Genomic DNA, 12,516 nt, shown 5'->3' with positions numbered 1-12,516 from the left:
CTCTGACTACCAAACTTTAACCACATCGTCCTCCGCTCCAAATGAATGGTTGCACCAAATTTGAAGAAATTCCTTGCAGATGTTCTTCAGATATGTGACAGAGAACACACCAAACACACCACTGGTTGTCACCAAGGTAAATATGAACAGCAGAAAACACTGTCATCTGATGCCTCTTTTTAAGCCTTGAATGAATCATTAATCATTAGCTCAGGAGCTGAACTTATCTGAAAAACAAACTGACCAGAATTCACCGTCCTCGCTGCGGTTCTGCAGGCGGCCTCTGGCGGATCGGTCCACGCTGTCCCACTCCCTGGAGCTGAAGATTTGGAACAAAAGAAGATGTCAAAAATGTCAAATAAATAAGCAGCAGAGGGACGGTGCCGGGGACACGGAGTCCAAACCTGTACGTATTTCATCTTTCAATTTAAAGTTTCCTTTAATCCAAACACTTGTTACGGTGCACGACACAGATTTACGCAAATCTGTGGAATAATGAAATTATGAGCGTTCAGACTCGCTGTGAGTCCGTCAGCACGGATTCGCACGGAGCAGAAACCGTGACATAACACTGACGCTGGGAAAAGGTCTCGGTATGTGTCGTTACGTAACGACTCGACTCTGCACATGAACCCTTTGAAGGTTCATTTCAGGGACTATAAATCACATTTTTCTGCCGTTTATGTGTAAAGCCACGGCCTAAAGGAGGAAATTAAGCTAGTCCCCCGATTTACATACAATCTAAACCTAAAACGTGTTGATTAATAATGGCTTTTTAATTGATTCGCATTCTACTGATTCGATTTTATATTTTAACTTGGCTAAGAGTGCGTACTAAACTTTCTACTATGGAGGAGCCCACTTTTTTTTCAAGATGGCAAACAAATCTACCGTCACAAAACACGACATAAATATTTATTATTTATTTAACCTATTTATTAGTGGCTAACTGCCTCAACGTTAACGCAAGTTAGCATACGACTAATTGGGGAAGTGCGTGACGTCATGTTTACGTGCTGCTCCTTTAGCGCCGTTAGCTCCTTTAGCGCCGTTAGCGCGCCTACTGTGGAACCGGAGGGGTCTGTTGAACGAAAAGAGCGGCGCTACAAATAACTAGCGTACCCGTGTAGCTGCGTATGTGTGCCTCTGTTTTAAAAGTTTAGCGTTACTTTAGCGACTCGTTTTAACAACCGAGAGTCACGTAAACATGACGTCAAGTGCGTCTTTTCTGGTCAGTCGGCATGGAAACGCGTCCCGCGTTAACTTTAACACACTTTACCGCCGCTAGCGCGTTTTAAAAGCGAGACGTTTGGCAAATGATGTGGTAAATGTACACACAACTCTTAAATAAAAAGGTTTTGGGGTCCCAAAAGAATCATCCCGTGACACATCTGTGGGTCCCGACCCAGCCTTTAGGAACCGCTCTTGTATAAGTCAACGCCGACTGGTTTCGATGGCTTTAGTTTGAAGATTCCGTGCAAAGTGAAAGTGATTATTTTGAGTTTCCTCTTACTTGTCGCTCCAGGCTCCCGTCCACTCCACTTCCCCCCAGGGATTCCTGATGCGGACCAGTTTGGTCATGTTCCCCCTGTACACCACCTACACACAGCACCAGCCCCGGGAACAGAGCACCACACTGTTTATCGTCTTGTGACACGAATAATTGGTACAGTATAACAGTATAATAACGTGAGGAAATCCAGACCCTGTTAAAACATTATATAAGAGCAGGAAAAACCCTCAGTACAGCAATTCTTAACCACTCAAGAGAAGCCGACGTCCATTAAAAGCAGAACATTTGAATTTTGCCCACTTATCGGCTCACATTACGCAGCCAGAGCGACACAATTTTGCGTTTACTATGGGTTTTTTTGTGCACTATGACGGCTCTCACCAAATAAAAGTGTGACTGTTTCATCTTGGGAGTCTTTGAAAAGAGTTTTTAAGACTCTAAAATTAACAAAAAGTCATTGAAAGAACTATAAGAAACCATTAAATCTCAAAAGAGTGTTGAGTCGCATTCCTCAAGTCAAACTACTGCTCGATCCGTGTTGTGATTTATTGGACTTTTATTGTCAGATTCACATAATCCTGAGGTTTTTATGAAAAATATTGATCATTAACGCTAAATACATGTCGCACACTCCATCTTTAGCTTAGCTTTAGACTAAGTTTTACTTTATTCACGATTTATCTGGCGTTTCACGCGACGTTCGCTGCTCCTCACCTCGTCCACAGCGGTCACAGAGTAGGCGTGTCCCTTCACCAGCTTCTTAAACGTGACGGCCTCCTGGTCCCGTGAGTTGGTGATCTGAAGACGGGAAGAAGAAAACAAGGAAAACAAAAAAAGAGTAAAAAAAAAGGGTCAGCGATGTCCACGGTTCAGCGTGATTCACAGATCTCTTGTGACGCGTACAGACAGAGCGTGTTGTCACAGAAATCCATTCATAATTATCACTGCACAGTTGAAGCACAACGTATATATGAGTGTGATCAGTTATGTCTCAATTACACCGAGGCAATGCACGCATCAGACTGGACCATGTGGTGTAACACGGGGGAAACGTGATTGACACGACAATTATAAATGTAAAAATTCACATAATTTATTATTATTAAGGTTATTATTTGCACATTCTAAGTGTTTTTTTTGTTTGTTTATTTTATTATTTTAGTTTTTTCCCCTGTTGGTATCGTTACCATTTATCATAATTAGTTGCATGTCATCAGCATATTGGCGAATCAAAGCTTCTCACTCACACAGATTCTATATAAAGTCCACTGTGAGAGCGTAATTTCATCATAATGCGAGACTTCTCTCTCCGCATGAACTGGCTTCCCCCCCCAATTTTTTTTTTAATTGATCTAATCCTTAAAAGACAAAATAATAACTTTACCGTGCAAAACAAGTACGCGATTACTTTTACTTAAAAGGTACTGGTAGGTATCTATTTGTTCACAATAATAGCCAATTTGAGAACGCCCCAATGTTGCCGTTCTTTGCGTTACGCGATGCTAACTAGCTGCTGCTTCTAGCTTCATATACAGGCATTTATTTCCCCCCCAAAAAAGTTAGCCTACTCTTTAAAAAGACACTTGGGGTCAGTAAAAACATGGTGTCGCTTCTTAAAGTTGCTGTCAGCGATGTTGCTATTTTAGCTAGCATAGGGCAGAGCCAATTTGAGCATTCACCTCAATGTTTGCATTCTTTGTGCTAAGCTATGCTAACTGGCTGCTGCTTTTAGCTTCATGTACACGCACTTCACAAAAAGTTGGTCTGCTCTTCAAATGACTAAAATATTATTTGAACCAACCACTTGGGGTCAGTAAAAAAAAACCCTTGTGAAAGCAACATTGCGATTTTGTCGCTTCTTACAGTTGCTGTTGCTATTTTAGCTAGCATAGGGCAGAGCCAATTTGAGCATTCACCTCAATGTTTGCATTCTTTGCGCTAGGCTATGCTAACTGGCTGCTGCTTTTAGCTAAGTGTGTACACACACTTCACAAAAAGTTGGTCTGCTCTTCAAATGACTAAGATATTATTCGAACCAACCACTTGGGGTCAGTAAAAAAACACCTTGTGAAAGCAACATTGCGATTTTGTCTCTTCTTAAAGTTGCTGTCAGCTAGTGTATATTTTAGCTAGCATAGGGCAGAGCCAATTTGAGCATTCGCCTCAATGTTTGCATTCTTTGTGCTAAGCTATGCTAACTGGCTGCTGCTTGTAGCTTCATGTACACACACTTCACAAAAAGTTGGTCTGCTCTTCAAATGACTAAGATATTATTTGAACCAACCACTTGGGGTCAGTAAAAACACCTTGTGAAAGCAACATTGCGATTTTGTCGCTTCTTAAAGTTGCTGTCAGCTAGGGTATATTTTAGCTAGCATAGGGCAGAGCCAATTTGAGCATTCACCTCAATGTTTCCATTCTTTGTGCTAGGCTATGCTAACTGGCTGCTGCTTGTAGCTTCATGTACACGCACTTCACAAAAAGTTGGTCTGCTCTTCAAAAGACTAAAATAATATTTGAACCAACCACTTGGGGTCAGTAAAAACACCTTGTGAAAGCAACATTGCGTTTTTGTCGCTTCTTAAAGTTGCTGTCAGCTAGGGTATATTTTAGCTAACATAGGGCAGAGCCAATTTGAGCATTCGCCTCAATGTTTGCATTCTTTGTGCTAAGCTATGCTAACTGGCTGCTGCTTGTAGCTTCATGTACACGCACTTCACAAAAAGTTGGTCTGCTCTTCAAATGACTAAAATATTATTTGAACCAACCACTTGGGGTCAGTAAAAAAACACCTTGTGAAAGCAACATTGCGATTTTTTTGCTTCTTAAAGTTGCTGTTGCTATTTTAGCTAGCATAGGGCAGAGCCAATTTGAGCATTCGCCTCAATGTTTGCATTCTTTGTGCTAGGCTATGCTAACTGGCTGCTGCTTTTAGCTTCGTGTACACACACTTCACAAAAAGTTGGTCTGCTCTTCAAAAGACTAAAATAATATTTGAACCAACCATATGGGGTCAGTAAAAAAAAACACCTTGTGAACGCAACATTGAGATTTAATTACTTTTCAAAAATATCAGTTAGCTTTGTCATATTTGAGGCAGCTTTTATCGAATTTCCCATCGATTTTTGCTGTTCCTGCTTCTGACATTACATGTTTATTGTGTTGTAGTTTTTTTAAAATCCAAATTTAGTTCTGGTTTAGGTCACCCGAGGTAAATTCCTAGCTCTTAAGTTGCTAAATGTGCACCAGCTGACCAAAACAACCTACTGAAACAGCCAGATTCAGTCAATATTTTCATGTAGCTTCATAAATGAGCTCTTAAACACCGTCACAATTAGTCAAATGCGGATTACTGTAAAGATTTGCATCTAAAACCTGCGCTAAACCTGTAAAAAATCCCATTCGTTTATGTTAAACAACGCATGCAAGCGGCGGCGGCACTGACGTCGATGGAGCAGCCCAGCAGTGACCCTCGTTCCACGGCCCTCTTTATGACGCTGTAGAGGTCAGACGGTGCTTTCCCGAGCTCGTACATCTCCGTCACGCCGCCAGTGAAGTCCTCAAATCCCTCTGAAGTGCTGCCGCCAGACAGCGCCTCATAACAGCCGTTTAACCTGCGACGAAACAGAACAAATTGGAGAATAATTAGCTTAATAGAGGGATTAATCTGTTCCCTTTTTGCATCTGGTTTGGAGATCTGATCTAATCTCAGACATTTGTGTTTGCACAGAAAGCAATAAATAGAGTCGATTACAAAAGTTACAGGAAGGGTCTTACTTGGCGTAGGCCTTTTCCAGCAGTGCGCTCCAGAACTCGGTTCCCTCTGCCGAGTGGACAAACAGCAGCTTCCCGTCCTTCACGGGCAGCCGGTCGTCAATCACCACCTCCACCCACTCGCCAAACTGCCAGAACTGAAGACAACGTTTACAACCTTTTAGATTTTTGACTACTTTTATACATCACGTTTGGGGTTTTCACACAAAATAAACCCTCTCCCAGATCATAAATGCTCATATTTTGCGGTGTAAAATTAAAGTTTTTGTCGTTATAGTTGTAGTATATTCATATAAAGTATGTTTATATATTTGTCATCTGTCCAATTCCCAGAATGCAATATCAACAATATACAAAAAAAGAAAAACAGTGGTCAAAAATGCAGACTAACCACACCACAGACAAACGCATAATACTCAGGAGGCATTTGAGAAATGTAAGTTCCCAGAGTGCTTTTGTGTTTCCCAACCCTAAAATAAACACAGCAACCCGAAGGCTCTCGCTCTCTTTAAATAGGCACAATCCAGTTCTGCGAGTAAATCAACGGATTAAACAACGCATCGTTTCAAGAAACGTCCCTGAAAAATCAGGAAGTAAAAACGAGGTGGTTTGCAGTGCAGCAGGTGCTACTACAGAGGGACTTTCCTTTAAATGATCCAAAGAGACGTGAGAGTTGTTGCTGCCACACATACTGCTCGCCAGCAGAGGGCAGAATATAACAACATAGCATGAAACAGTGTGGGGGAAAGAGAGAGGGGAGGGATGTGTGAACCACAACCCTGTTTTCAAGCCCAAATCACTGAAAAAGGGGGTCAAAACTATGTTGAATAATCCAATAAGCCAATTAGTTGTTACGTGAGATTTTAACTTAAAGCGTGAAATGACCTGAAATGACAATAAAATCATTATACAAACAGAATAACATTGATTTCAACCTTGCTGATGTCGGTATGAGAGGTCACAGAAGGTCATTTGAGGTCACAGTGAACACAAAAATGGTATTGAAAGGTAAAAAAGAAGGAGAATTTACCTCGAGCAGTTCCGGAAAAACCTTATAATTCCAAGCATGGAGGAACTACTTGACTCAAGGTTGCTAAGAGAAAACTACATCATGCTGGTGTGACAATAATGGCAATCTTGATCTTGATCACTAGCATTATGTGATCACCCGGTTGTGCTTGGACAATTACAAAAACCTCAAGGCAGCAACACAAGGAACACTTGAATGTAGGTGGGTGGCCGAGTAGTTAGGTAGGTAGGCATTTAGGAAGGTAATTTGGTGGTTGAGTTGCTAGGTAGGTAGATAGATATGGAGGTAGGGTGGTTCCCTGGTAGGTAGATAAGTAGTCGAGTTTCCAGGTAGGTAGGTGATCAGGTTGCCAGGTAGGTAAGATAAGATAAGATAAGATACACTTTATTGTCCTTGAAAGGTAGGCGGTCAAGTTGCAATGTTAGGCAAGTACGTAGGTTGATAGAGAGGTAGGTAGGTTGGCAGATAGGTCAACTTGCAAGGTAGGCAGGCAGGCAGGCAGGCATACAATCAAGTTGCCAGGTAGGAAGGTAGGCAGACAGGCAATCAAGTTGCCAGGTAGGTAGGTAGGTAGGTAGGCAGTCAAACAAGTTGCCAAGTAGGCCGGTAGTCAAGTTGTCAGGTAGGTAGGTAGGTAGGTAGGTAGGTAGGTAGGTAGGCAGGCAGGGAGGCAGGCAGGCAGGCAATCAAGTTGCCAGGTAGGTAGGTAGGTAGGTAGGCAGACAATTAAGTTGCCAGGTAGGTAGGTAGGTAGGTAGGTAGGTAGGCAGTCAAACAAGTTTCCAAGTAGGCCGGTAGTCAAGTTGCCAGGTAGCTAGGTAGGTAGGTAGGTAGGTAGGTAGGCAGGCAGGCAGGCAATCAAGTTGCCAAGTAGGCAGGCAGGCAATCAAGTTTCTAGGTAGGTAGGCAGGCAGGCAATCAAGTTGCCAGGTAAGTAGGTAGGTCAGTAAAGTCAAAGTCAAAGTCAAAGTGTCTTTATTTGTCCCAACAGGGAAAATTGATTTGCAGCCGGGAAGATCCACACATTCAAACACATACACAAATAGACAACACCAAATAACATGTAACATATAACGTATCATCATGGGCAGATTAAAGGGACCTACTGCAAGATAAGATATGATTCAAAATGCCAATAATGTACACTGTACAAACAAATAAATAATAAATAAACAGCAGGGGCCTAAAGTGCAAATACAACAGGTTACAACAGCCATAAACAGTCTGTATATACATACAATTAATTATCTACTGTTTAGCAACTGAATGGCCGTGGGGACAAAGGAAACCTTAAATCTCTTGGTGCGAAGAGCAGGCACCTTCCACCGACGGCCTGAGGGCAACAATATAAACTCAGACTCAGTAAGTACTGCATCGAGATAGGTATCAGGAAAACACTGTAAAAATAAGTAATACAGGGCCACAGCTGGAGGAGGGAGCCTTCTGTTTGTATCCGACCACAATTTAGGCTGTGTGTGTTTTTGTGCGTTGTGACCAACATGTGTTCTTTTGTGTACAACAGGAGTGTGCATGAATGTCTGATGGATGGATGGATGGATGGATGGATGGTACACACCCAGCAGAAGTCATGGAGCTGTGTCACAATTAAGCCAATGAGGGGGAAAGACAAAGCACACACACATACACAAACAGATGCACTCACTTGCCCTTGGCAAAATGCTTGTACACACACACAGACACACACCTAACTTCATTTAACCCTTTAAGTCAAACACAGCAGAGTGTTGCAACACCCAGCCCAACTGAGGGAAACAGAGTCTCACCACACCTGTGTCACGACTCGCAGCCTGTGTTGACAGTTTCTCATTGCAATTCCAAAAACATTAAAGACATCCCAGTGTGAAATGTGAGCTATATTAGGAACCGAAACAACTGCCCCAGTTCGTATCATTTGTTCCTGCTGCCAGATATTGCCTCGTGTATAATTCATACCACCCCCCCCCCCCCCCCCCGTACGCACGCCCACCACCACGGCATAATTATATTTTGAGATGACTCATCCAGGTCTGAGGAATTCACCCAGAGGCTTAGACGATCCAAACCAATACAGAGGGGAAATCCTGTTCACAAAAGTCAGGCGTGCAGAGATATGCAACAGGAAAAAAGGAGGAGGAAATGGAACTAAGGCAGAGCTCATTGTTCAGTATGGTACCTATATTTTAATATTTTTGCATTTCCAACTTTCGGTGCCCTACCCTTGGGGTACCAGAGTAACGGCACGGTACACTACGGGAGGAGCTAGGATCAAATCCGTAAAAATTATGACGTTATCGAATGTCTTGATTTGTCCTCAAACCAAAATGATTCAGTTTGAAGGATTTCGTTGTTGTATGGAGCAAAGGAACCTTTAAACCCCTAACCCTAACCCTAGGGGTTATGGGTCAACCCTAACCCTAAAATAATCTTTGCAGCCCTAATGTATTTACAAGCCTTTTAGCTTCCACACACATTCAATGAACACAGTCATGTGTTAACAATCCTTTGGAGCAAATCAAGTCGTTTCCACTCTTTGTAGCAAGAGCGTATGGACTTAGGCGCGTAGACCTGGTCATGGTGACTTCGCTGACGTTCAAACCAAGCTTCAGAATGAGGACGAAAACGGATTTCTGTGACTTGGAAGGTGGAAACGTGGTTGTTGGTGCCAGATGAGCTACTCTGGGTTTTAGCTACTTTCGATTTTCACGCAGTAAATCATCTCAAGAGTTTACAGAGAATGGTCCAAAAAAAAAAAAAAAAAAATCAGTCAGTCAGCAGCAGCTCTTTGCCAAAAAGAGGGTCCAACATTTCAAAAAACAACAACTCAAATAACCGCTCTTTACAAACAAGGTCTGCAGAAGACCGTCCTGAACCCGGATGATCTACAGTCTACAGTAGAAGAAGCTGCACACTTTGTATCAGGTGTCCTGTGTACCCAATAAAGTGGCCGTGAGTGCATTTGCATGCACAGAGGATGCTCGTTTTTCACAATCCCAGCGTCTCTGGAACCAATCAGTGAAAAACAGGCCTTGGCTGACTTCACTAGAACTGAATCACTGGCCCCAACAGACAAGTGCAAATGGGTATTGTATTTGTAATCTCTTTAGGATCCTTTCTGGCATAAACCCAAAGACCAAAACCTGGTCTTAAAGAGGCAGAATCTAATTTCTGAGGAACTGGTTAAAGTTCGGGTTAAGGTTGTGCTTCGGTATGAACTGGTTCTGGTAAAAAAGGCTTTGTTTTGGTGAATGGATGTCAATGGAGTGTCGCAAGAACAAGAACAGATGTGCAAACCTCTGTGTGTGTGTGTGTGTGTGTGTGTGTGTGTGTGTTGGCAGCTGATTGGATCTGACACTCTGCTCATTTCTTTCCATGACTGAGTAATGAAGCTGCCAGACGTGAACTCGGATGATCACAGCGGATGCGTTTGCGTTTGTTCTCTGCTTGTTCTATGTGAGCAGAGTTTCAAAACCTCTCAGTCTTTCTCTGTCTCCTCTCCTCTGTGAAGACTTGGCATGCCGACAGTGTCTTTGGCGAAGCACTCTCGCTAAAGTCAAACAGCGCTGCTGACTCGGCTCAAAGTGTTCCATGACAAAGCAGGTTGAAAATGGCGGAATGTAAATAAAATCCTGACTTAATCTGCAGTCGGAGAGAGGAGGGAACGGTTAGCGTGCATCAGATAAGGGTTAGATGTTCACTACCACCAAAAAGTCTTGATTTTCAGATGAGGAGTTTGATATATTAGGTAGGTAGGTAGGTAGGTTAAGAGCATTGAAAGTAGGTTGTTGATCAGTAGGTAGGTTAAAAGGTATGAAGGTTAAGAGGTAGGTAGGTTAAGAGGTATGACGGTAGGTCATTGGTAGGTTAAGAGGTAGCTTAAGAGGCATGAAAGTAGGTTGTCAGTCTGTAGCTAGTTTAAGAGGTATGAAGGTAGGTCGGCAGAGAGGTAGTTAGCTTAAGAGGTATGAAAGTAGGTCGTTGGTAGGTTAAGAGGTATGAAAGTAGGTCCTCAGTCGGTAAGTGGGTTAGTTAAAAGGTTAAGAGGTAGGTAGGTTAAGAGGTATGAAGGTAGGTAGGTAGAGAGGTAGTTAGCTTAAGTAGGTTATTGGTTGCTAGGTAGGTTAAGAGGTAGATAGGTAGTTAGCTTAAGAGGTATGAAAGTAGGTCGTCAATCTGTAGGTAGGTTAAGAGGTATGAAGGTAGGTCGGTAGAGAGGTAGTTAGCCTAAGAGGTATGAAAGTAGGTTGTCAGTCTGTAGGCAGGTTGAGAGGTAGTTAGCTTAATAGGTATGAAAGAAGTTCCTCGGTCGGTAGGTAGGTAGGTTAAGAGATAGATAGGTAGTTAGCTTAAGAGGTATGAAAGTAGGTCGTCGGTCAGTAGGTAGGTAGGAAGGAAGTCAACTTGGCATAGTCTTCCCGGCTTCCTCCGGGTTCCTCCTGAAGCCACCCAGGAAAGGGATATAGGGATATATTGAATAACCACTAGGGGGACGACTTGACTGGTTGCAAGCTCATTTGGTAAAATTAGCTCAATTCCTGTTTGATATACATGAGTGGACACCAATGCGATTGACAGCCGTTATCGTCCAATACGAAGCCTGGTCGTAGGTGACGTCTATAAACTTCTTTTTACAACTTGGTGCAGGGCAAACTGGGGATCGCGAGGCTTCAAAATGGGAGTTCAGGTTCCTGTAACTCATATTGCAATATGCTCAATCTGTCAAAACGGTCGCAGTATGATGCATTTCGATCACACGGTCATAAAATCTGTACTCTTGCCATCTGTTCTGGCAGATTCCAGCTCGAGGGTCATAACGGGAGCTGGACTTAATTTCTGCTGACAAGGCGGAACAGGGACACGCCCTGGACACGGCTTACATACAAGGGACAAACAACTGTGTGAGGAGGGGGAACATGAACCTTGCAAACATGATGAGAACATGCTAATTTCACACATACAGGCCTCTAACTGAGCCAGGATTCACACAAAGAACCCTCTGACAAGGTTCCTCACACTTGGAAACAGGAGTGCGCTGCATATCGCAACAAATGTGCTCGTGTATCACGGACACATTGACACCATAGATAGCTTTTTATCAGATAAGCTGTGTGTACACACTCACTCAGGTAAAGATAATGAGTCAGGTGACATCACAAGACAAACACACTCCTCCACAGCCATGATGACATCAACAAACTAGGAAAAAAAAAATCTTCTCTGGAGTTTCATTTCAAACGTCTTATTAGCTTAACCTTCCGTGCCGTTATCAGCGACATTCGGCTTTTACGGCTCATAAAGTAGAAGTCATTAAAAGTCACCTTAAGACAAAGCAACAAGCTATTGAACTGAAATTTGCACTGACAACGTTAAAAAGTCACGCGGATCGTCGACCAATTTGATGGATGAAGCTAAAAGTTCTGCCACGTCAAAGGAAATGTGTATGACGTTAAAAAGGTGCCACAGAAAAAACACGGACCGGAATAGAAACTGAAAGAAGTCAAGAAGAACAGAAGTTATGAAGCTGCAGTTACCACTGATGGAGAATAGAGGGCGACAGAGAGCAGGACTATAGCTAAACCAGCTCTGTTTTTGTGTACAAAAGGTCGTTAAACTGCACCCAGAATGGTGAAAATGTCACTTTTCTACATGTTTGTACAACAGGAAGTTTGATACCTGTGCATTTACATTTATATTCTGTACTAACACTAAATAGCGGCTTAGCGGCTAGCACTGTTGGAGTGAATCCCAGTTCAACTGAAGGCCTTTCTGAATGGACTTCTTTGTGTGTGTTGGCCCTGCGATGGACTGGTGACCTGTCCAGGTGCGTAACCCCACCTTTCACCTAACCCTATGTCGGCTGGTATGGGTTCCAACACCTCCCGCGACCCTCGTGTGGAGGAGAAAGTGGTGGACAATAGGCAAAATTGGAGGTTTGTTAAATCTACATGAGCAAAATGTTAACCCACGACCTACATTTTGTTGCGAAAATGCACCACAGTCAAACTGAATTCCTCTGCTGACTCACTGCAGCATCAAGAGCTTTATGGTCGTCTTTCCAACAGCTGTGTCATAGCTCCAGCCTGAACCTCCTCAAATATCCAAGTGGTTTGTACGTACGAGTGCGTTTTGTACGCAAGGCAAAGTTCAGCTGATAAAGGCCCTGAGACACCACAGAGACAGAAAGAAAACATCATGTACTGAT

General features: G+C 42.9%; 1 protein-coding gene across 2 annotated transcripts in view; it reads right to left on the bottom strand.

Moving 5' to 3' along the window:
* Positions 1-12,516, bottom strand: part of capn1 (calpain 1) — a 39,268-nt gene that overhangs the window by 7,027 nt on the left and 19,725 nt on the right. For both annotated transcript variants that reach the window (XR_014592785.1, XM_083885949.1), the window contains exons 5-9: positions 5,291-5,424; positions 4,959-5,127; positions 2,228-2,311; positions 1,514-1,599; positions 245-319 (exon numbers count right to left, since the gene is read on the bottom strand). Coding sequence is in view for 1 of the 2 variants with exons in the window: in XM_083885949.1 (XP_083742075.1) it covers positions 245-319; positions 1,514-1,599; positions 2,228-2,311; positions 4,959-5,127; positions 5,291-5,424 (548 nt within the window). In the remaining variant the exon portion in view is untranslated. The remainder of the gene's footprint in view (positions 1-244; positions 320-1,513; positions 1,600-2,227; positions 2,312-4,958; positions 5,128-5,290; positions 5,425-12,516) is intronic.

Source organism: Microchirus variegatus, assembly GCF_963457635.1.
Source record: "Microchirus variegatus genome assembly, chromosome: 2".
Classification (NCBI taxonomy): domain Eukaryota; kingdom Metazoa; phylum Chordata; class Actinopteri; order Pleuronectiformes; family Soleidae; genus Microchirus; species Microchirus variegatus.
This window is presented reverse-complemented; position numbering and strand designations above follow the sequence as displayed.